General features: G+C 49.3%; 1 protein-coding gene across 2 annotated transcripts; it reads left to right on the forward strand.

Annotated features, from left to right (window-relative positions):
- Window positions 1-1,989: 1,989 nt before the first annotated feature.
- On the forward strand, window positions 1,990-24,957 carry Ptpn23 (protein tyrosine phosphatase non-receptor type 23). Of its 2 annotated transcripts, XM_052187134.1 has the most exons (27): window positions 1,991-2,177; window positions 10,912-10,986; window positions 16,099-16,226; window positions 16,469-16,545; window positions 17,154-17,203; window positions 17,325-17,456; window positions 17,874-17,954; window positions 18,028-18,159; window positions 18,243-18,290; window positions 18,632-18,688; window positions 18,793-18,851; window positions 18,970-19,049; window positions 19,162-19,276; window positions 19,371-19,436; window positions 19,734-19,879; window positions 20,114-20,431; window positions 20,509-20,663; window positions 20,741-20,892; window positions 20,982-21,161; window positions 21,251-22,018; window positions 22,278-22,300; window positions 22,333-23,321; window positions 23,401-23,585; window positions 23,690-23,794; window positions 23,882-24,020; window positions 24,111-24,224; window positions 24,300-24,957. In XM_052187134.1, the coding sequence occupies exons 1-27, from the start codon at window positions 2,094-2,096 to the stop codon at window positions 24,777-24,779; spliced, it is 4,938 nt and encodes a 1,645-aa protein (XP_052043094.1). In that variant the 5' UTR covers window positions 1,991-2,093; the 3' UTR covers window positions 24,780-24,957. The 2 variants fall into 2 exon arrangements, with proteins under 2 accessions (XP_052043093.1, XP_052043094.1); XM_052187133.1 differs by having other exon boundaries at window positions 1,990-2,177; window positions 21,251-21,983; window positions 22,176-23,321.
- The last annotated feature ends 3 nt before the right edge of the window (window positions 24,958-24,960 follow it).

The raw sequence follows: 24,960 nt of genomic DNA on the forward strand, positions 1-24,960 counted from the left end.
TTTTAACCCTTTGAAGGCTACAGCTACATACACTCGCTCTTGTACCATCACCCATCTCCAGAGTGTTATAATTCATAATGAAACTCTTCCCACAAACAACTCCTTCTGCTTTCAGATCTAATTGCCAGGATAAAAATACCTGAAAACTAAAAGGAAATTTTGCCTCATAGCTTCAAGGGTTTCAACAAATTGTCATAGAGAGGACCTTGGTGGCAAAATTCACCTCACAGCATCCAAGAAGAAGAGACACAGAATGAATAGCTGCACTAGAGGGCTTCCGACTTTCAAGAATTATCTTTATTGTGTATGTGCATAATGAATGGGGATGCATAGGCCATGGTGCCCGACTTTGTCCAGCCAGTTTTCAACCCTTCTATCCTTAGGTGGATTCCCAGGTTGAATTCAGGTTCCCATGTTTGTGTGGCAACATCTTACCTTCTGAATCATCTCCCCAGCCTAATCCACTCTTTTAAATTTAATTTTTTAAATTATTGTATGTGTATAGGTGTTTTGCCTGACACATACGTATGTCTGTACACCACGTATGTGCAGTGCCCGCAGAACCCAGAAGGCTTCAGATCTGGATCCGGAGTTAGCAACTTCTGGGAACTGCCAGGTAGATGCTGAAAATCAAACCCAGGTTCTCTGGTAGAGCAGCCAGTGCTCTTAATGACTAACCCATCTCTCCAGTCCCTAACATACTCTTAATAATAAGAATTGTTTTGTCTTTGCTGTTTCCATTTGGCATGAAGGTAAGGCTTCTACTGAGTATGGACGTGTTTTGTTACTTCTGTGCAAAGGACCTGGGCCCTACCTGGGCTGGGGAAACCTGTCTTCTCAATCCAGATTCTTCTACATGTTCGTTATAATTTCCTCATGTAAGGTAACACAGCCTGGCAACCATCCACCTACAACAGGCAGAAATCGACTTTGATCTCCTGCCCCACTCCAACTTAGGATACTTTTGTTTTCAAAATAGTTGGAGTTGCTCAAAGTGAGTTTTATACCCACTTTAAAATCCATCCAAAGCCACAACCACCGGTCTCCTAGAACACTACAAAAGACCACTCACTACTTTCTTGTTTCCTTATTTTTAAAATTTGAAACAACGTATTGTTACATAGCCCAGTCCAGCCTTAAAATGACCTAAATCTCTTCCCTCAGCCTCCAGGGTGTTGGGATTATAGACGGGGTCACCCAATATGAACGACTCCATTTTTTTTTTTAATTCATTTTACATGTATGAGTACACGGTAGCTGTCTTCAGACTCACAACAAGAGGGCACTATAGATGGTTGTGAGCCACCATGTGGTTGCTGGGGATTGAACTCAGGACCTCTGGAAGAGCAATCAGTACGCTGATCAATACCACTGAGCCATCTTCTCCAGCCCAAATCCATTATTTATGTCTAAAATTTAGCAATGCACACAGGAATTTTAGCTCTAAAATTTAAATTTAAATTTTTAATTTAATTTAAATTTTAGCTTTAAAATTCCTGGTTTATAGGCGTCTACAGAGACAAATGCTCGTCACTGTACAGTTCCTTCCAGAGTCGCAGCCTTCTTAGGTGTTAACTTGGCTGTTAAATGTACCCTACTAAAAACCAAGGCTGTATGGCTCAAGGCTGTCTTCACGTCCCCTCTCCCCAGTCTCAAACTCGTCTTTCTCTAATGAAGCACCCGTTCCCATCCTTGGCCGCTCTTGATATTTAGAATTACAAATTCACGGGTGAGTTTTTGAAAGGTCCTCCCCAGGAGGAAGACCAGCGTTACGCAAAAGAGAAAATCCCAGCAAAGCCTCAAGCTCAGGGGAGGAGATCACTCTTCCCAGAAGTCCCTTCACCGTGGATTGGCTCGTCCCTCCACCCAAGACCTTTCGCGCGAGAAGACTGAGCATGCGCGAAGAGGACTGCGCGCGTGCGAAAAGACTACCCCGGCCACGGACTGCACCTCCCAGCAGGCTGCGGGGTGTGTGTGCGTCACTCCGCGTGACGAGCAGCTTCCGGCGTGGAGGGGCGGGGTTGCGCGCGCGGCTGAGGCAGCTGCTGGACCTGGGAGGGGAGCGGCCCTGGGGCCGCTAAGCGCTACCCGCAATGGAGGCCGTGCCCCGGATGCCCATGATCTGGCTGGACCTGAAGGAGGCCGGTGACTTTCACTTCCAGTCTGCGGTGAAGAAGGTGAGCACACCTTCGCCGCGCATCTCCGTCGACTGCCCGCGCGTGACGCCCCCTGCGCGCCTGTCCCTCCCCGGGTTCCGTCGCGGGTCGGGCCAGGCGTTTTCCCTGAGGATGGCCCTCCCCTCCCCTCCCCTCCCGTGCCGTCATCCTCACCCCCGACTGGCACTGCATTCTCGTGGGAACCCCTTCCCGACTTCTGTCCCAGACCACTTGCGTTTCTACCGAGGCTCAGCGCTTCCTTGCTGTGATATTCCTGGACCCCGCTCGGCCCTGTTCCTTCCACGTCCGGGGAGCCCCCACGGGGAGCGATGGCGGTCCAGGCTCTACAGAGTCCATGCTAGGCCCGAGCCTTGGTGGGCTCCCAGTTCACGACCGCACTAGGAAAGAATGTGTGTTTAAGACCGGAGCCCCGGCGGCCCTTAGGAATGTCTGGCTCCTAGAGTGTGTAATTGAGTGTGTGTTTGTGTGCAGTTGGTCTGTGTGGCCCTCCAGTTCTGTATGGTCTCCTGGCAAAGTTTCTTTGGACCAAAGGCACAGCTTCTTGTTTGTAGGAGAGCTTGAATCACGTTAGGGCTCTTGGTGGCATCCTGTGAGTCATTGTGCTGGATGGAGCAGTCCTTTGGAATTCACTGAGGCAAGGGGTTTCCGTGGTGAGATCAGGTGTGGTGGTGTGGAACTGGGTAACCGCCGAGAGAGCTACTGCCTTAGAAAGAGCCCCACACAGCTTTGAGGGCCGTCGCCGATGTGGACAGGTGGGAAGCTGTGAGGAGTCTTGGCGATTCAGCAACTGTTGGAGTAGACAGTCTAGAATCCTTTACCACTCTGGCGTTTAGGGAAAGAAGGAGAAAGAAAATGGTCCCGGATTCTCTTCCTAGCACCACTTCCTCAGTTCAGGCCCTAATTGGTTGCATGCTTGAGGATGGGGTGTGGTGCATTCAGGTGCTGGGTGTGTATATGTGGTCCAAGTGGTGGGTATCAGACCCAGACAGAGCCTGGCACAAGAAGCTAGGCAGGTGCCCTCCCACAGAGATATATGCCCCCAGCCCAGACTCTTTCTGCCCCTGTTAAACCAGCATATTAAGCCAATTGATCTAATATACAGAATTTTGTTAATTCTTACCCATTTTCTGTTTAAGTATAATGAGGTGAATTTTTCTAAAATGTATCAAAACTGAGAAAGATAGAGACATAGTGTCCTGAGCCCTAGCTATACAGAGTCTTACAGGTAAAGCCAGTATTTTTAGTTTCCCATTCAGGATCCTCTCTCACACAGCCTAATTCTTTGATCTTTTGTCTCAGTCCTGTTATATGTTATATGTTTGATCTGTGTTTCTGATACAGGTATTCCACATTCTGTTCATAATTATTACTTCCTGTTTCCTTAACAGGCTTTTTTCTCCTTGTTGTGCCTCTGATTGTGGAAATTATTTTACCTCAGTGGTTGCTACTTCATAATTGTTAATTTTGCTGCTGTTAAGAATCATAGTGTGAGCTGGGCAGTGGTGGCACACGCCTGTAATCCCAGCACTCTGGGAGGCAGAGGCAGGCATATTTCTGAGTTCGAGGCCAGCCTGGTCTACACAGTGAGTTCCAGGACAGCCAGGGCTATACAGAGAAACCCCATCTCAAAAAAACCAAATCAAAAAAAAAAAAAAAAAAGAATCATAGTGTGACTATCTGGTATGCAGGATATCTGATCTGCCACCCCCAAAGGGGTTGAGGCCTACAAGTTGAGAACCACTGTTCTGCCTAAAAGAGCTCTCACTTTTGGCCCATTGGGTGGTGATAGGGACATTCTTTAATCTCTGTGGATTGGTTCCATTCAGCTTTCAAGGTCCAGTTGGAACTCTGACTTCCAAAAAGCTTAACTTAATCTGGATTAGTCTTTTCCTTTTCTGAATTTCCTTCCCTTCATCCTTTCTTTATCAACAGTTCCATGTACTGTTTTTTTTTTTTTAAGCTTTATTTATTCCTTATAGGTATTCAGACACTTCAGAAGAGGGCGTCAGATCTCATTAAGGATGGTTGTGAGCCCACCATGTGGTTGCTGGGATTTGAACTCAGGACCTTCGGAAGAACAGTCAGTGCTGTTAACCACTGAGTGATCTTTCCAGCCCCCCACCCCTTGCTGTATTTAATCTTTATTTGTGTGTGTGTCTGGATGTGTGGGTTCAGGCATGACAGTACATTTGTGTGGAGGCCAGAGGTCGACTTGCAGCAGTTAGTGTTCTACTAGGCAGGTCCAGGGACTCGCACTCAGGTGGTTAGATCTGGCAGCAAGTGCCTTCCTCCCCTCACCCTGCTGCTCTGGCCCTTTATATATTGGGTTCTGTTTGTTTGTATTTTCAAGACAGGATCTCACTATGATGCTTTTGCTATCGTGGAACTTACTATGTAGACTAGGCAGGCCTCAAACTCACAGGCCTGCCTGGGCCTCCTAAGTGTTGGTATTAAAGGTATGCTCTGCTACACTCTGCTCCTATATGTGCTGTGTTTTAACCCCATATTCAGTTGGGATACCAGAGGGGCCTTTCCATGTTCCTTTAGCCTAATACCTACTACCTAGGAAAATGTTTCTCAAATGACTTAACAGTCTAGAGCAGAGGTTCTCAAACTTCAAAAGGTTCTCAAAATGCAGCACCTGAATATAGTTCCTCATGTTGTGGTAACCCCCAGCCATAAAATTATTTTTGTTGCTACTTCATAACTATAATTTTGCTACCATGTTATGAATCGTAAAGTACATATCTAATATGCAGATGATCTTAGACACCCCCCGGGAAGGAGTCATTCAAATCTTCAAAGGGGTCAGGAACCACAGGTTGAAAACCACTGGTATAGAGGGAATTTAAAATAGATTTAAATCATGTTGACCCTAAATACATTAAAAAAAAAATAAGCCGGGCGGTGGTGGCGCACGCCTGTAATCCCAGCACTTGGGAGGCAGAGGCAGGCAGATTTCTGAGTTTGAGGCCAGCCTGGTCTACAAAGTTAGTTCCAGGACAGCCGGGGCTATACAGAGAAACCCTGTCTAAAAACAAACAAACAAACAAACAAACAAACAAAAAACAAAAAACAAAAATCTCTGCCCAGGGGCTAGACAGACGGCCAGTAGAAAATAAAACATCTGCTCTTACATCTGGAGTTTGGTTCCCATTGGTTGGCCAGACTGCTGATAACTCCAATTTGGGGATTCGGGGGGCTTGATGCGAGGCTCCCTCTTCTGGCCTTTGGCCTCTGAGGGCACCTGCATTCACATGCAAAACCCACATAATAATAGTAATGATAGTAATAATAATAATAATGATGGCACCTGCATTCACATGCAAAACCCACATAATAGTAGTAATAATAGTAATAATAATAATGATGGCACCTGCATTCACATGCAAAACCCACATCATCATCATAATAACAACAATAATAATAATAATACCACCTCAGTCTAGTCAGATATGGTGGTTATATGTCTGCATTTGGGAAACAGAAGCAGGAAGATTAATTCCAGGGTTACATAGTGAGACCCTGTCTCAAGACATAATCTTAGTTGGTGAAGACAGGGTCCTACAGGATTACAAGCAGTTATGCGCTCACACTTGCTATATAGCAGAGGCTAAACTTGAATTCCTGATCCTCTTGGCTCAGCCTCTCCAGTGCTAGGATTACAAGCAAATGCCACTGCATCAGGCCTAGAGATTTCCGTTTGATTGTAACCTTTTCTTATTCTGGTCAAGAAAGACCCTGAGAGCACCTGTCCTCAATGAGAGTCATTGCTCCAGAATTCAATTCCTACTGGGCATGGCCACACACACCTTCAATCCCAGCCCTTGGGAAGGAGAGGCAGGGGGATCTCTGTGAGTTCAGGAGCATCCTAGTCTACATAGTTCCAGGACAGCAAGAACTATATAGTAAGACCCTATCTCAGGTGCAGGGTGGTGGTGGCGGCGGCGCACGCCTTTAATCCCAGCACTCTGGGAGGCAGAGGCAGGTGCATTTCTGAGTTCGAGGCCAGCCTCGGCTACAGAGTGAGTTCCAGGACAGCTGGAGCTACACAGAGAAACCCTGTCTCAAAAAAACCAAAAAAAAAAAAAAAAAAAAAAAAAAAAAAAAAAAAAAAAGGAAACACACACATACATACATTTCCCTGAACGTTAGAAGAGATTCTGCAGAAGTCACTCCAGAGCCTTGGACTTACTCTTCCCTGACAATAGAGCCCATGTCCTACTGTTTGCCTCTGGTCTGATTGTTGTTCTGTTGACTTGATGGAAACTCAGGAGGGAGGGAGGGAGGGAGGGAGGGAGGGAGGGAGGGAGGGGGGGAGGGAGGGAGGGAGGGAGGGAGGGGGGGAGGGAGGGAGGGAGGGAGAGAGAGAGAGAGAGAGAGAGAGAGAGAGAGAGAGAGAGAGAGAGAGAGAGAGAGAGAATAAAAATTGGTTCTGTTTACAGGTTCAGCCCTGGCAATGCAAGTAGTCTTCCAGGGTCTTTTTTTTTTTTTTTTTTTTTTTTTAAGGTGCTGGGGTTTGAACCCAGGGTCTGCTAGGCAAGGACTTTGTCACTGAATTATATTCCTATAATACAACCCCTTACCACTTAACACAAGGCATCCATAGTGTTGTAGAGGAAATTTAAAAGTTTGAACAATTTAAAGAGTAAAACTATAGGGGCCTGGAGAGATGACTCAGCAGTTAAGAGCACTGTCTGCTCTACCAGAGGTCCTGGGTTCATTCCCCAGCAACCGCAGTGGTGGCTCACAGCGTCTATAGTGTTATCTGATGCGGTTTTCTGGCGTGCAGGTGTACGTGCAGATAGAGCACTCATAGACATAAAGTAAGTAAATAAATCTTTTTAAAAAAGAGTAGAAATATCTACAAGGTACAGGAGCACCCATCTCAAGAGATTTGTGTTGGGTGCTTGCATTGGAGCCAAAAGATCCACACAGTATAGGGTTTTGGTTGTTGTTTGGTGAAGTGAACTCTGGGCCCGTGTTCTCTCCTGGGTCCAGCCCAGTGTAGGATTATCACAGTGACATCAGCTTTGGTTGTTGGCAGGAAGCCCTGTAGTCATTTAACTAACCTGTAAACATTTAACTAGTTGAGGTGTAACTGTTGACCGGTTGTTGACACCATAACTAAGTTGTTTTCTGTGCTTCCGGGTAGGCTGCAGGTCCCTGAAGCGGCTCTTTGGAAGAATGCCCTGTTCACAAATCAATATGTCTTTGTTTTTGCTCAGATAAACTTCATTAAATATAAGTATAATTTTTCTTTTAACAGTATTATTGTCATTCCCATTGGATGTGACTTCTCTTCCTTTATATGAAATAGGAGTAAGGAAAAGACTAGGCCGGTTTTGAACTGCAGTGCTAAAGTAGGTTAGCACACCGGGCTCACAGAAGCCCTTAGTGGACAAGCACTGCCTGTGCACTGTTTTCAGCTCCAGGGGTTCAAATGAGGTAAATCCTTTATCAGTGAGCTACGTCATCAATCCTGTGTACCATATTACCCTTTTGGAGGCCCAGAGGACTGACTCACTGAAAATGTATAAAGGTGATTCTTGTGCTCTTTACCAGTGCTTGATTTGGCCACGTGTTAATATTGGAAGTCATTTCTTTCCCCGTCGTCTATCCATACCCAGCTACACTGGAGCAGACGTCAGGCTCACTTAGACTGAAGTGGCGTAACTGTCCCTTGTTCTTTCATGGAGTGCCTATCAGACATGCAGGCCTGGGAGGACAGTGATTTTGACAATTCCCGCCTTTGAGCTTACCTTTGATTGATACACTCTGGGCACCCACTATGCCTTCATTTGGTTTCTTCTCTCACTCTGGTTGATCTCTAAATGCTCATTTCCATCAGAGGCTCTGGAAAGGTCTGCTGTCAGGCATTCACCAGTTTCCTGCAGTGTCCTCAGTTCTCGTCTGTGGGAGCTTTCCCACTCCCCTATCACCTGTTGCCCTGCTCATTCTTGAGTTCTTGCTTCATGCTCCGTACCCGCAGTTAAGGGATGCTTCCTCCAATCCCTCACCTGCTTAGCACAGGCAGGCCCTCTGTCCTATGAGTTGACTTGCTCTGAAGAGAATACATGCTCCTTCTTCCTGCTGCTCCACTTGGTCACATCTTGTTCTTCATTCAGCTTTGCGGAATTTTTGTCACTTGTAGAATTCCCACAAGACAGGTAAATGAGAAGAACTCAATCCTAACGGCCCCCCATGCTCACCAGTGGAGGACACGAAATATATGAAATATTGTCAGTTATCTGTGGTGTGGATCTGGTTTATGTCTTATCATAGATGAGAAGACTCAGTTGATCTGCCTGAGCCTGTCTTTCTACTTAGGTTATTACAATAACCTGGATGGTTCATAGTCTTTCTTGACTTACTTTCAAACATCAGAAGCCTTTGTACATTTCACCCAGGGTTTAGACCAGATTCTTTTCTTAGAAAGTAATCAGTTCTTTGGTGTGTATGTGTATATGTTTGTGTGTCTGCAGGTATACATGTCTGCATGTGATGGCTAGAGGCCAATCTCAGGTATAGTTCCTAAGGAGCTGTCTACCTTAATGTTTGCCATAGGGTCTTTCACTGGTACCTGGGACTTGTGGAGTAGGGTAGCCGACCAGCAAACCCACAGATCTCTCTCATCTCTCCAGCGCTGGGATTGCAAAGTTGAGGTGCTGTGTATAACTGTTCATGTGGGTGCTGGGAATTGAACTCAAGCCCTCATGTTTGCTTGTGTGACAAGCACTTTACCAACAGAACTGTCTCTACCTAGCTCCCTCATCCCCCACATCTTTTATAAGGCAGTCTTGTAGAGCAAATGGACCTCAAGTTTGTTATATAGCCAAGGATGGCCTTGACATCTCCTCCCTCATGCAAGAATTCTATAGGAGCAAGCCACCACGCCCAGTTGTGTGCAGCCCTGTGAGTGTTGGGTGAATATCAGTCTAGTGCTAGCACCCTCTGGGAGTTATAGCTTACATTTTCCTCACTTACATTGTTCAGGAGAGACCAAGCGGTTCATCAAAAGGGATGTGGAGGGAGTCTGAGAATTATGTGTGGTCAGACTAGGATAGGATTTAAAGAATGTGCTGTCCCTGTCCCCTCAGTGTTGAATGACCTTTGGTGCTACAAATGATCATATTCTAATCACACATCTCTTATCTTTGGTGTAGAATATTTTTGAGAAAGGGTGTAGCTCTGGCTGGACTGAAACTTGTTATGTAGGCCAGGTTGGCCTCTACCTCAGAGATCATTTGTGTCTGCCTCACTAGTGCTGGGGCTAAAGGCTTGTACTGCCACGGCCAGCTGTGATGATATGGAATCTTATAACTTTGAAAAGATTAATATCTTACCACACATGAAGAGCTCATGGTTCCGAGTCTTAGCACAGGTCTTGCCATATCATAAAGTGTATCTTCAGCTGACCATCCTCTTCCTCTGTTTAGGATCTTTTTATTTTATTTATTTATTTATTTTATTTATTTTTTTTGTTTTTGTTTTTGTTTTTTTCGAGACAGGGTTTCTCTGTGTAGCTCCGGCTGTCCTGGAACTCACTCTGTAGACCAGGCTAGCTTCGAACTCAGATACCCATCTGCCTCTCCCTCCCAGAGTGCTGGAATTAAAGGCATGCGCCACCACCACCTGGCTTTATTTTTTTTTAAGACTTATCTAATTTCATGTTTATGAATGTTTTGTCTGTATATATATCTGGGCACCACATGTGTGTCTGGTGCCTTTCAAGGTGAGAAGACTTATTAGATCCTCTGGAATTGGAGTAATAGACATTTCTGGGCCACCTTATAGTTTGTTGCTGGACATTAAACCTAGGTCCCCAGGAAGGGCTTTCACTAATTTATACTCCCACCAGCACTGTATGAGGAGAAACAGATCTGTCACCATCCTGGGTTCTGGGATCACAGCCACCATGGATGTGTTATGAGGTGCTCAGGATCAAATTCAGGCCTTCATGGAAGACAGGGGAGCCCTTTATGGGCTGAACATCCCCAGCCCTGCTGTTTGTTTATTATGATTATTTAAGTTAATTTTATATTAAATTAATTTTTTATTTATGTGTACAAGTATTTTGCCTGCATGTGTATCTGTGTACCACGTTGTGAAGGAAGGCCTGCAGAGGTCACCGGATCCCCTGGAATGGAAATTAGAGATGGTTGCGAGCTGTCCTGTGGGTCTAGGAATTGAACCCTTAACCTCTGGAAGATCAGCCTCTTCTTTGAACTGCTGACCATCTCTCCAGCCCTGCTGTCTTTGCTTCATACCCTGCTCCATGCTGCCTCATTTCTCATCACACTCCCTCTGGCTTTTCTTTAGTGGAGGAAACTGTAGAGCAGTTTTTGCATCGGTGCCCTCCTTGCCAGGAGAGCAGGCGGGGAAGGGCTTGTTCTCTTGCTCTTGTTTGGTGCCTTTTGCCTATTTGCAGTTTGAATTTAGGGTTATAGTTGTGACTTAGAAGAGAGGCTCCTTGAATGAGGTTTTAGCTAGTAACCCTTTGAAGATTTTCCTGGGCCCTGTCTCAGCTTGATCCCTGAACTGGTAGGCTCCTGGTGTCTGTGGAGAAGGCTGTAGCACTGAGGGTCCTGTTGAGGTGTTGCACAGGGTGTTCAGTCTTCATTTTCGCTGGGCCAGAGGAGGAGGAGGCTATCAGAATCAGTATCCGTGGCGTCTTAGACTCAGCAGGTCTACAGATCATTCTGCTTACAGTTTTTTTTTTTTCTCCCTCTAGTTTGTCCTGAAGAATTATGGCGAGAACCCAGAAGCCTACAATGAGGAACTAAAGAAGCTGGAGTTACTCAGACAGGTAGGAGAAAGTATTTTTTTGTAGGGCCAATTTTAATTGGTTCGCTACACAGGTTTTAAAGAAACAAAACAAAACACAACACAACTCTATCTTCTACTGTGGTGGTCATATTTGGATTTAGAGTTGTTTGCCTATAAAAGCACCAAAATAAAAGGGAGTTTATTTTGCTTTCTTTTACATAGGGTCTCAGTCTAGCTCAGGCTGGTCTTGCTTCTGTCCTAAACGTTCTGGGACTGTAGGCATTGTTCCTTTATGTTTAAGTCTTAGTTGCTTTGCTGTGCTGGGGATTGAACTCATGTCTTTGGGCTTGGCAGCAAGTGTTTTTACCTGCTAAGCTGACTAACCAGTCTATTTTTGAGACAAAATCTCATGTAACCCATGGGGGCCTAGACACTGTGTGCAGCTGAGGGTGCTCTTGAAGTTTTGACACACACCCCCTTCCTCATCCTAAGCGCTCAGATGACTGGTGTGCACCACCTGAGTCTGGTGCTGGTGGGGGCCCAAGGCTTCCTGCAAGCCAGGCGAGCACCCTACCTTAGTCCGGGTACCCCTGCACTCTGCTGTTCTTTGAGACTGGTGTTCTTTGTGTAGCCCTGGCTGTCCTGTGTAGAACAGGCTAGTTTCAGGCTCACAGAGATCATGCTGCCTCTATGTTCCAAGAACTGGGATTAAAGGTGTGCACTAAGAGAACTGGCTGGTCTTATTTTTGTTTTTGAGGCAGGGATTTGTTATGTATTGCTGGCCTAGAACTTGCTGTAATATAGTCCTACCTAGTCATGGACTGAATCCTCTTGCCCTGTCTTCTAAGTGCTAGGATCATAGGCATATGCCTTTATGTGTGGACTAAAGGATTTTTTTCTTGTTGCTGTTTATTTTAAAATTTTTAAGTACATTTATTTATAGTATGTATGTGTATATATGTGGAAATGTGTGGAAGTCAGGAAAACTTGCAAGAGTTGGTTCCCTCCTTCCACCACGTGGGTTCTAGTGGGCAGCCGTGCGCCTTAGACATGACGGTAAGAACCCTTACCAGCTCAGCCATCTTGCCAAACCTTGAAGGCGACCGTTTTGTTTTGTTTTATTTTTTAAAAATTTATTTATTTTATGTATGTGAGTATACTGTTGCTGTCTTCATACACACCAGAAGAGGGCATCAGATCTCATTACAGATGGTTGTGAGTGGTTTCTGGGAATTGAACTCACTACCGCTAGAAGAGCAGATGGTGTTCTTAACCACTGAGCTATCTCTCCAGCCCCTTGTTTTGTTTTTTAACTTAAGTCTTAATCTATATGGCATTCATTTAGGTATAGTAGATGAAAGGGGTAGTGGGAATTTCCCTTTTTGGCCCACATTTTCAATCATTTGAAACAGTTTTTTTCCTTCTTTTCTACATTGTCTTTTTTCTGGCCCATAAGACTTCAAATATGTAGGTCCTCCATCTGAAACTTCATTTACTCTCAGTAACTTGTATTCTAGAATACTAAATGGAAAAATTCCAGAATAAGAAATCTAGAAGCTGGAAGTTGCTTGCAGTTCTGAATAGTATAATTAAATCTTATGGCATTCCACACTATCTTATCCTACCCGGATCATTAATTTTTGCTTTGTTTTGTGATTCCACACTGGATTCTACCTGGTGTTTATTCACGTAGTAGCAATCGTGGTTATTAGAGTGAATAAAATCTCATGACACCCTGTTTAAATTTTGTGTTTATATACACTCAAGAGGGAAAGGGAGCTGTGTTTGCAAGAGGGGGAAAGCAGTTATGTGGCAATCACAAGACAACTTGCAAAGTCTGTTCTAGGGACCAAACATCAGGCTTGGTATCAAGAACATTCGCGCACTGAGCACCCCAACAGTTCAGTGCTGTGTTTAAGTAACTCTTATTCTCTTTGTTTGTTTGTTGTTATTTGAGATGAGTTTCTCTCAGTAGTTCTGGCTGTTGTGGAGATTGCTATGTAGACCAGGCTGGCATGGAAATCACAGAGGTCTTGTTGTTTCTTCCCTAGTACTAAGATTAAAGGTGTAAACCATTATCCCAGCCACCCTTATTTTCTTAATAAGGGGTCTAAATAAGTAGTGGTGATGTTGGTGGTCATATAGACCAAAGAAAACCTGGGAAAGAAACACTTGACATCAAGCATGATGGAGTCCAGGTTCAGGAGGCAGAGGCAGGACGCCGAGTGTGAGCCTCAGTCACAGGGGCATCCTTTCTCCAACCCACATTTAAAAACAAACCGCTGGGCAGTGGTGGCATGTGCCTTTGATCCTGGCACTGGGGAGGCAGAGGCAGACAGATCTCTGAATTCTAGGCCCATCTGGTCTATACTGAATTCCAGGACAGCCAAGCTACAAAGAAATCCTGTCTTCAAAAACAAAAACAAACAAACAGAAAAAGAGGTCAAGGTTATCCTTTGTGGTACAAGCTGTGGGCTAACCTTGGCCACTATGGATACTGGGTTTACAGACGTCTATGGCAGCTCTCATTTTAGATATTTCTGGAGCCAGAAAGATGGTTTATTGGTTAGAGCTCACACTACTTCCAAAGGACCTGAATGTGGTTCTCAGCACCCTTATCAGCCTGTAATTCCAGCTCTGGGGAACTGATGCCCTTTTTGGCTTTGGAGGGTGACTGCACGCACATGCACATACCCACACACAGCAACATGGGAATACAAATAACTGAAAAATAAAGCTGAAGCAGAGGCAGGCGGATCACTGTGACTTCAAGTTCAAGAACAGCCTGGTCTACTAGTGAGCTCTAGACTACATAGTGACCCTTCCCTCCCCACCCACCCACCCTTTTTGGTTTTGGTTTTTCCTTTGGTTTTTTGAGACAGGGTTTCTCTGTATAGTTCTGGCTGTACTGCAACTCACTCTGTAGACCAGGCTGGCCTTAAACTCAGAAATCTGCCTGCCTCTGCCTCCCAAGTGCTGGGATTAAAGGCATGTGCCACCACTGCCTGGCGCCCCATCTCCCTTTTTAACGATGAGGTCTCACTGTGTAGCCCTAGTTAGACTGGAACTGACTCTGTAGGCCAGGCTAATCTTAAACTCACAGAGCCCTGCCTGCCTCTGCCTCCTGAATGCAGGGTTAAAAGAAAAGTGCCACCATGGTCAGGGAAAATAAATCTCTAAACAAATTTACACAGTACTTGGTTTCCATTTAAAATCAGCCAGCATTCATCATTGATTTCTGTTGCTTTGTGTGTGTGTGTGTGTGTGTGTGTGTGTGTGTGTGTGTGTGTGTATTTGAAGATAGACCAGGACTCATTTGGTAAAGTGCCAAAAGTGCCAAGCATGCAAGCGTGAACGCTTGGGTTTGGATCTTCACGATCCATATAAAACACCAGGTGTGGTCGTGCACATTTGTAACCCTAGTGCTTGTCGGGGCAAAGGGTCAGGAGTGGAGATCCGTAGCCAGTCTAGTCAGTCGGAGAGCTCTGGGTTTCCCAAGAGACCCTGTTTCAAAAGGCAAGGTAGCGGGTGATCGTGGAAGCTACCTGATGTCAACCTCAGGTACATGCACCTACACACACACACACACACACGTGTGCGTATATTCACTCTACATACATTCACTCTACATACACACAGAGGTCACTACCCAGAGATGATCACCGCCAGCATTTTGAGGTATAGTCATCTGATTTTTTCCCCCTTTTGGTCTATATATTTATTTGTGTATCATATGCTTTTACAAAATTAAGATCACACTATATTCATGTTACTTTGGGGTGCTGGTAGAATTGAAATCTTAGCATATCCATGGGGATCTTTGTCTGTCTGTCTGTCTATCTATCTATCTATCTATCTATCTCTCTCTCTCTCTCTCTCTCTCTCTCTCTCTCTCTTCCTTCCTTCCTTCCTTCCTTCCTTCCTTTCCTTCCCTCCCTCCCTTCCTTTCCTTCCTTCCTTCCCTCCCTTCCTCCCTCCCTCCCTCCCTTCCTTCCTTCCTTCTTTCCTTCCTTTCTTTCTTTGCTTTCTTTCCTTTCTTTCTTTCCTGTTTTTTCGAGACAGGGTTTCTCTGTGTAGCCCTGGCTGTCCTGGAACTCACTCTGTAGACCAAGCTGGCCTCGAACTCAGAAATCCTCCTGCCTCTGCCTCCCAAGTGCTGGGATTAAAGGCATGCACCACCACTGCCTGGCTGACCTTTGTCTTTAGTTTAGCTGTAGACCATTTTCTTATATAAGTAGCCTTGGCATAATTCATTGTAAACAGTCTTCTTTAATGGAAAGTCCTGTGGCATCCAGTTTTTTAAATCTGACAATGATGTGAGAAATGTTTTTGTATTCACATACAAGGATTTTTTTTCTTTGTCTTGAATACTTGGATATCTGCCCTCCCACACATCCTTTTTTTTTTTTTTTTTTTTTTTTTGGTTTTTCGAGATAGGGTTTCTCTGTGTAGTCCTAGCTGTCCTGGAACTCACTCTGTAGACCAGGCTGGCCTTGAACTTAGAAATCCACCTGCCTCTGCCTCCCAGAGTGCTAGGATTACAGGCGTGTGCCACCACCGCCCAGCCACACATCATTTTTTGATGGAAGGTCTCCTGTAACTCAGGCTGATTTCAAACTTGCTTTGTAGCTAAAAATGGCCTTAAACAACTCTTCTTCCTGTTCCTGCCTCCTGGTTCTCGGATACAGTCGCACATCATCCCGCCCCACTGACCTGGATGTCTCTAACTGTACAGTTCTAGATGAAGAACTGCAGATCAAGCTGGAGTAAAGTCTCAGCACTGGAGAGCACTGCTGCTCTTCTAGAGGACTCAGTTTCATTTCCCAGCACCCACGTGGCTGCTTACATCCAAGTATAACTCCAGTTCCAGGAAAGCCAAGTCCCTTCTCTGGCCTCCATAGACACCAGTCATGCACGTGGTGCACATACATGCAGGGAAAACATCTATACACATAAAATTATCTTTTTTAAGGTAAAAAGTTAAATTCAGTACAAAAATTCAAAGCATATTGCAGAGTATCTTCTAGAAATGTGGGGCAGACTCTGTCAGCCTTGGCTGCCAGGATGGTATATCCAATAACTGTGGGCATAGAGAAGGCTTTCTTTGGAATTCTAATGACGGTGAGCCTTTTTCTTCCATCCTGCTTCCCAGAATGCTATTCGTGTTGCCCGGGACTTTGAGGGCTGCAGTGTACTTCGAAAGTACCTTGGCCAGCTACACTACCTACAGAGCCGGGTGCCCATGGGCTCAGGCCAGGAGGCTGCTGTAGCTGTCACCTGGTGAGCACTGGCAGACTGGGCTGGGGAAGTGGGGAACTTAGAAGGCACTTGGACAGCTGGGATGCCTGGGTGATAGGCGTGATCCTTTCCCTCTCTTCTCCTTGTCCACAAGATGGGAGTGGGTTAGTGTGACCTACCATAGACCCTTGTCTCATACTGGGGTGGTTGGTCCCCTTCCCCGACTCATGGGCCCAGGCCAGCTCCTACCATCTGTATGACTGAGATGACTGGCATGTCTGCAGGACTGAGATCTTCTCGGGCAAGTCTGTGGCCCACGAAGACATCAAGTACGAGCAGGCCTGTATTCTCTATAACCTTGGTGAGCTGCTTGGTCCATCCATGGGCCTCCTCTAAGTTCTACCAACCCAGGGTCTCAGTTCATTAGGTCAGATGGCCACAAAGGCTGTGGGTGGATGAAAGGAAGATCCTGGCTTCTAACCCCTTCCTCACCTCTACCACAGCAACACAGGCACTTCTGCTGTTTTCTGGGGCCCTGGGAAGTCACTCTTTAAAGGACTACTCTGCTGGACTATCACAAAAGTTGTCACTGTGTACTTACTCCAATAGGGAGCCTGGCTTCTCTTTGCCTAGATAGTATCATCCCCACTCCTCCAATTAATGGCTTCAGGTTGCTTCAGGGAGGGAGGACAAAGCTAGCCTTAGACTGCCCTTCAAGTCAGCTGTGTTGTTGGCTGAGGGAAAGAATGGGGACCCTCCCTGTTACCCCCAGCCAGGGACATAACCGGAGAAAGGATTTGGCTAGATTTGTGATTATCCTTCCTTGGGAATCCTTGCACTGACTGCCCAGGCCTCATCCGTTTCTCTGACTGGATGACAGCAGTGCCACTCGGCTTCAGTCTCAGCACAGGAGTGGGCAGCCTGGGAAGCACCCCAGGCTCCACTAACCCAGTGTCCCTGCCTCTCTAGGTGCACTGCACTCCATGCTGGGGGCTATGGACAAGCGGGTGTCTGAGGAGGTGAGGACTGGGAGCAGTGGAGGCATGTGGGTGTGCTGTGGAAGGCTGCGTGCCCTCAGCCACCAGAGTTTGAGTGCTTCCTGCCTTATGGAAGTGGCATCTTTCACCTCTTCCCGTGCAGGGTATGAAAGTCTCCTGCACCCACTTCCAGTGTGCAGCGGGTGCCTTTGCCTACCTGCGGGAACACTTCCCACAGGCCTTCAGTGTGGACATGAGTCGCCAGATCCTCACCCTCAACGTCAACCTCATGCTGGTGAGCGGAAGCTGCCCCCAGGGGCCAGATTGCTTTTGTTTCTGTTTTGAGATAGGGTCATATTCTGTAGCCCGGGCTGTTCTGAAACTTGCTGTATAGCCCATGCTTGTTTCAAAATCATGGCCAGTCCTCATGCCTCTGTCTTTTGAGGGTTAATCATGAGCCACAGCCCCTAACTTTAGGTTGAATTGAAGAAGAAATGACTAAGGGCGGAGCAGTTCCATCTAGATTCTGCGCCAGGCATGTGCATATAGTAAGGGACCGGCAGGAAAGAGGCCTTGGGGTTGGGTCTTTTGAGTTTCAGGAAGACCAGACACAGGTTGTTAATTCTGGGGGAGACTAGAGGAGGGGATATTTTGGTCTGCCCTTGGCTCCAGGAAGGAAAGACCTTCAGGTGACTTGCCCTTGTTGCTCCAGGGCCAGGCTCAGGAGTGCCTGTTAGAGAAGTCCATGCTGGACAACCGGAAGAGCTTTCTAGTGGCCCGCATCAGTGCACAGGTAGGAAGAGGGCTGAGGAGGAGCAATTAGCTTTGCCCTGGGTCCTTGATAACTGCACTCATCCAACTCCTAGGTGGTAGATTACTATAAGGAGGCATGCCGGGCCTTGGAAAACCCTGATACTGCTTCCCTGCTGGGCCGGATCCAGAAAGACTGGAAGAAACTTGTCCAGATGAAGATCTACTACTTTGCAGCTGTGGCTCATGTATGGTGAGGGGTTGCTGGGTGTGGAGTGAGCTGGTGGCTGCAGCCTAGGGGACAAGTCGTGATGCTTAGTCCTTTTTCCAGCTACACATGGGGAAGCAGGCTGAGGAGCAACAGAAATTTGGGGAACGGGTGAGTGGACTTTGGGTAAGGGGGGTACTGAGGATCTGTTCCGGGCTTTTGTGATTGTCTTTACATCGTGCTCTCTGTCCCCATCCAACACCATGTGCCAAGCCTTGTAGCCCTCATTTTTAGGGGTTTCAGGAGGTATGGTGGGGTCCCCACAGGGAGGATGGACCTTGGAGGTGTAAACTACAGTGGAGCTGTTTGGGGGCTGTGGGCTTGGCCAGCATCTACTATCTGAGCTGCTGGTCTTATGATCAGTGTGATACAATTATCAGGTAGGATAAAGTGGAGATTTAGAACATTAGGGTCCGAGGAGGGAAGGAAAGACCAGGTTTTGCCCTCCACAGGTGGCCTACTTCCAGAGTGCCCTGGACAAGCTTAACGAAGCCATCAAGTTGGCCAAGGTAACGCTGATCACATGTGGCTGCCCTCAAAGCCATGAAGGCAGAGCTAGCTGACCTGAGAGATCACAACACTGGCCTTGATTATCCTCATCTCTGTTCCACAGGGCCAGCCCGACACCGTGCAAGATGCACTTCGCTTTGCTATGGATGTCATTGGGGGAAAGTGAGTGTGTGGTACGAGGGTGCTTATCCTTGCATTCTTGGGAGGAAGTTAACACTGCCATGAGAATCTAGTTTGTGGGTCCTTGGTAATCTGTCCCCTCCCCATTCCTGACTCCCAGATATAATTCTGCCAAGAAGGACAATGACTTTATCTACCATGAGGCTGTGCCAGCACTGGATACCCTTCAGCCTGTGAAAGGTCTGACAGCTGAGGGGAAGCTGAGCAGTGGGGTTGGCAGGAGATGGGATGGGGAGGAGGCCGCCTTGAATTTTCATATGGGCCTGATCTCTGTGATGCTCCCTGCTCTTAGGAGCCCCCTTGGTGAAGCCCTTGCCAGTAAACCCCACAGACCCAGCTGTTACAGGTCCTGATATCTTTGCCAAGTTGGTACCCATGGCTGCCCATGAGGCCTCATCACTGTACAGGTGTGTAGGAGGGACTGGCCCTTTCCTTGGCATAGAGGGTCTTAGTGTCTCTCAAGAATACAGGTCTCTAACAACTGCTCTGTTTATTCCATAGTGAGGAGAAGGCCAAGCTGCTTCGGGAGATGCTGGCCAAGATTGAAGATAAGAATGAGGTCCTAGAGTGAGTGTGGGGCAAGCGGTGGGGGTGGGTACACACCAGGTTCCCTGTCTCCCTGCCCAGAGTCTAGACCTAGACTGTGGGTGTTAATGTGCTGTGGAGACACCAATTGTGTCAGTGCCTGGGCATGGCCTACCAGGCCATGTGGTATTAGATGAGGTAAAGGTCACAGTTTTCTCTCTGCTAAGTCGTCAGTCTAGTTTCAGTGGAGGGGATCAACCTAGCAGGCTATTTATGTGGAGGGCACTGGGCTAGCCCAGCCTGCATCTGATCCTGTTGTCATCCCTCTTCCTTCCCTAGTCAGTTCATGGACTCTATGCAGCTTGACCCCGAGACAGTGGACAACCTGGATGCCTACAACCATATCCCACCGCAGCTCATGGAGAAGTGTGCGGCACTCAGTGTCCGGCCTGACACTGTCAAGAACCTCGTCCAGTCTATGCAGGGTGAGCAAGCAGACAGCAGACAGATGCAGGGGTGGCATGCACGCCGTCTGCTTGGCCTCCCCCACTGAGAAACTGGTGAAGGCCTGGTTGGGCATGTGCCACCCAGGTGTTTCTGTGTGTCAGTTCCTGTGTTTGTTCAGTTAGTTCATCTAAGTGATTAGATTCAGGGTCTGCGGGCAGAAGGCAGAGTGGTGCCTGGTCTGCCCACCTCAGTGTCTACCCTCTACACCTCAGTGTTGTCAGGGGTGTTCACGGATGTGGAGGCCTCCCTGAAGGACATCAGGGATCTACTGGAGGAAGATGAGCTGCAAGAGCAGAAATTGCAGGAGACCCTGAGCCAGGCTGGGGCTGGCCCTAGCCCCTCTGTGGCCAAGTCTGAGCTTGCAGAGGTGAGGCGAGAATGGGCCAAGTACATGGAAGTGCATGAGAAGGCTTCCTTCACCAACAGTGAGCTGCATCGTGCTATGAATCTCCATGTTGGTAACTTGCGCCTGCTCAGTGGACCGCTGGACCAGGTGCGGGCTGCCCTACCCACACCAGCCCTCACCCCAGGTAAGCCCCGCCCATTGCTGTGGGGAAAGGCTTGGAACTAGGGTTTCTTTGACCTCACTGACTGCTGCTGCCCTTAGAGGACAAGGCCGTGCTACAAAACCTAAAGCGCATCCTAGCCAAGGTGCAGGAGATGCGGGACCAGCGTGTGTCTCTGGAACAGCAGCTTCGAGAGCTGATCCAGAAGGATGACATCACTGCCTCCCTGGTGACCACTGACCACTCAGAGATGAAGGTGGGTTGGATGAGCAGTGAGAAAGGGCTCTGCTTCTGGGCTTCTCCTTAGGTGGTGGTGTCCCCGTCTTCCCTCAGAAACTGTTTGAGGAACAGCTGAAGAAGTATGACCAGCTGAAGGTGTACCTGGAGCAGAACCTGGCCGCCCAGGACAATGTCCTCCGTGCACTGACTGAGGCCAATGTGCAGTACGCAGCTGTGCGGCGGGTGCTTAGTGAACTGGACCAAAAGTCAGTACCTGCCTTTGTCCTTACCCAGCTCCATCCAGAGCTCCATCCCTATAGCTCGCCTCAGCCTGGCTTTTTGTTTGCCCACCAAGGTGGAACTCCACACTGCAGACCCTTGTAGCATCCTATGAAGCCTATGAGGACCTGATGAAGAAGTCCCAGGAAGGCAAGGACTTCTATGCAGACTTGGAAAGCAAGGTAGCTACCCTGCTTGAACGGGCACAATCCATCTGTCGTGCCCAAGAGGCCGCTCGCCAGCAGCTCCTGGACAGGTAGGTGTGGGCTTTAGGCTTCAGTGTAGATTGAGCCCGGGCCAGCCTGGCTTATGGAGGCTGGCCTTACTTCCCTGCCTGTTCCTTAGAGAGCTGAAGAAGAAGGCACCACCACCTCGACCTACAGCCCCAAAGCCATTGCTGTCCCGCCGTGAGGAGGGGGAGACGGTGGAGCCTGGAGACCCACCCGAGGAGCTGCGCAGCCTGCCCCCTGACGTGATGCTTGGCCCGCGGCTGCCTGACCCATTCCTAGGAACCACTGCCCCGCTCCACTTTGCTCCTGGCCCCTTCCCTGGTTCCACAGGCCCAGCAGCCCACTATCTCTCAGGACCCTTACCCCCTGGAACTTATTCAGGCCCCACTCAGCTGATCCAGCCCAGGGCTGCAGTGCCCATGGCACCAGCCACGGTCCTCTACCCAGCCCCCACCTATACATCGGAGTTGGGCCTCGTACCCAGGTCCTCTCCCCAGCATGGAATTGTCAGCAGTCCCTATGCAGGGGTAGGGCCACCCCAACCAGTTGTAGGTCTTCCCTCTGCTCCGCCTCCCCAGTTCTCAGGACCTGAGTTAGCCGGGGCAGTTCGGCCAGCTACCACTACAGTAGACAGTGTCCAAGCCCCTATCTCTAGCCACACAGCCCCACGGCCAAACCCTACCCCAGCTCTTCCCCAGCCCTGCTTTCCAGTGCCTCAGCCTGTACCTCAGTCCATTCCCCAGCCACAACCTCTGCCCACACCCTATACTTACTCTATAGGGACCAAGCAGCACCTCACAGGCCCTCTACCGCAGCATCACTTTCCTCCTGGGATCCCCACAGGCTTTGCAACCTCCAGGATTGGGCCCCGGCCCCAGCCCCAGCCTCAGCTCCAACCTCAGCCCCAGCTCCAGCCCCAGCCTCAGCTCCAACCTCAGCCCCAGCTCCAGCCCCAGCCTCAGCTCCAACCTCAGCCCCAACTCCAGCCCCAGCCCCAGCTCCAGCCCCAGCCCCAGCCCCAGCCTCAGCTCCAACCTCAGCCCCAGCCTCAGCTCCAGCCCCAGCCTCAGCTCCAACCTCAGCCCCAGCCCCAGCCTCAGCTCCAGCCCCAGCCTCAGCTCCAACCTCAGCCCCAGCTCCAGCCCCAGCCCCAGCCCCAGCCCCAGCCTCAGCCTCAGCACCAACAACAACAGCCAGCATTTGGGCCACAACCCACACAACAGCCCCTTCCATTCCAGCATTCACATCTCTTCCCATCTCAGGCCCCAGGGGTTCTTTCACCACCACCACCCTACCATTTTACTCCTCAGCCTGGTGTCTTGGGACAGCCACCACCCACCCTGCACACCCAGCTCTATCCAGGCCCATCTCAAGACCCTCTTCCCCCACACTCAGGAGCTCTGCCTTTCCCCAGCCCTGGGCCTCCTCATCCTCACCCCACCCTGGCATATGGCCCTGCCCCTTCCCCTAGGCCCCTCGGTCCTCAGGCAACCCCTGTCTCCATTAGAGGCCCCCCACCAGCTAGTCAGTCCACCCCTAGTCCCCACTTGGTGCCTTCACCTGCCCCATCACCAGGGCCTGGCCCAGTACCTTCACGACCCCCAACAGCAGAGCCACCACCATGTTTGCGCCGAGGTGCCGCAGCTGCAGACCTGCTGTCTTCTAGCCCCGAGAGCCAGCATGGAGGTACTCAGCCTCCCGGAGGTGGGCAGCCCTTGCTGCAGCCTACCAAGGTGGATGCAGCTGAGGGCCGTAGGCCACAGGCCCTGCGGCTAATTGAGCAGGACCCCTATGAGCATCCTGAGAGGCTGCAGCAGTTGCAGCAGGAGCTGGAGACATTTCGGGGCCAGCTGGGGGATGCAGGAGCACTGGATGCCGTCTGGAGAGAGTTACAAGAGGCACAGGAGCAGGACGCCCGCGGCCGGTCCATAGCCATTGCTCGCTGCTACTCCCTGAAGAACCGGCACCAGGATGTCATGCCGTACGACAGTAACCGTGTGGTGCTGCGCTCAGGCAAAGATGACTACATCAATGCCAGCTGTGTGGAGGGGCTCTCGCCATACTGTCCACCCTTAGTGGCCACCCAGGCTCCACTGCCTGGCACAGCTGCAGATTTTTGGCTCATGGTGCACGAACAGAAAGTGTCAGTCATTGTCATGCTGGTGTCTGAGGCTGAGATGGAAAAGGTAAGAGCCGAGATGGCTCCAGGAGTGGGGAGGCAGGAAATCCAGGAAGCTAGCCTTAATTGTCTTATCTACCCTTCAGCAAAAGGTGGCACGCTACTTCCCCAGTGAGAGGGGCCAGCCCATGGTGCATGGAGCCCTGAGCGTGGCCCTGAGCAGCATTCGTACTACCGATACCCACGTAGAGCGAGTGCTGAGTCTGCAGTTCCGGGATCAGAGCCTCAAGCGCTCTCTTGTGCACCTCCACTTCCCTACTTGGCCTGAGTTGTGCGTTCACTGTTCTGGGTAGTGGGGTCAAGGGCGAACTCCTTGGGTGCTTAGGGATGAAGGCCTCACATCAGGCCTGGTTCATACCTGCCTTTTCCCTGCAGAGGCCTGCCAGACAGCCCTGGCAATCTGCTGCGCTTCATCCAGGAGGTACATGCACATTATTTGCACCAGCGACCCCTGCATACACCTATTGTGGTACACTGCAGGTAAGGAGCTGGCAGCTACCCGGAATGAGGCTTTGTATCCTATGGGCTCTTATCTTAGCCTGGCCTTACACTTGTTTCTTGTCACAGCTCAGGGGTGGGTCGCACAGGAGCCTTTGCGTTGCTCTATGCAGCAGTGCAAGAGGTAGAGGCTGGGAATGGAATTCCTGAGCTGCCTCAGCTAGTGAGGCGGATGCGGCAGCAGAGGAAACACATGCTGCAGGAAAAAGTGAGTGGAGGGTTGGGCTGAGTTGGGTCTTGCTTGCCTTTGGTGGGGATGGCCCCTGCCCAGCTGACCAGACCAAATGTGTGTCTCTAGCTCCACCTCAAGTTCTGCCAAGAGGCGTTGGTGAGACATGTGGAGCAGGTCCTACAGCGCCATGGTGTGCCTCCTCCTGGCAAGCCTGTGGCCAGCATGGCCTTCAGCCAGAAGGTGAGGGCAGGTCCTTGAGGGCTTCTGGGATGGTCACAACCCAGTGAAGCCTTCTTACTAGCTCTCCCTTCTCAGAACCATCTTCCTCAGGACTCCCAGGATCTGGTCCTTGGTGGAGACGTGCCCATCAGCTCCATTCAGGCTACCATTGCCAAGCTCAGCATCCGGCCCCTAGGTGGCTTGGATTCCCCAGCTGCCAGCCTTCCAGGCCTTGTAGAGCCCCCAGGTCTTCCACCAGCTAGCCTTCCAGAGCCAACCCCTGTCCCATCTTCCTCACCTCCCCCCCTCTCTTCGCCTCTGCCTGAAGCCCCCCAGCCAGAGGAGGAGCCGTCAGTGCCTGAAGCCCCCAGCTTAGGGCCCCCTTCGTCATCCCTGGAGCTGTTGGCCTCTCTGACTCCAGAAGCATTTTCGCTGGACAGCTCTTTACGGGGAAAGCAGCGGATGAGCAAGCAGAACTTTCTGCAGGCCCACAACGGGCAGGGTCTAAGGGCTGCTCAACCTACGGACGACCCCCTCAGCCTCCTAGATCCACTCTGGACACTTAACAAGACCTGAAAAGGCTTTGCCTACCTGGTCCTTACACTACACCTCCTATCCCTGCTGCTTTCAGCTCTGCCAGATGGAGATGCACTGCAGGCCTCAGATCAGGCTCTGCTCCTTTGTGGCCCTAACATTTTTCCAGCTCTGGGCTACTGAAATAATAAACTTATTCTGTGGCCAGTGTCTGAATTCACCT

This window comes from Apodemus sylvaticus, chromosome 7 (genome assembly GCF_947179515.1).
Source record: "Apodemus sylvaticus chromosome 7, mApoSyl1.1, whole genome shotgun sequence".
NCBI classification, from domain to species: domain Eukaryota; kingdom Metazoa; phylum Chordata; class Mammalia; order Rodentia; family Muridae; genus Apodemus; species Apodemus sylvaticus.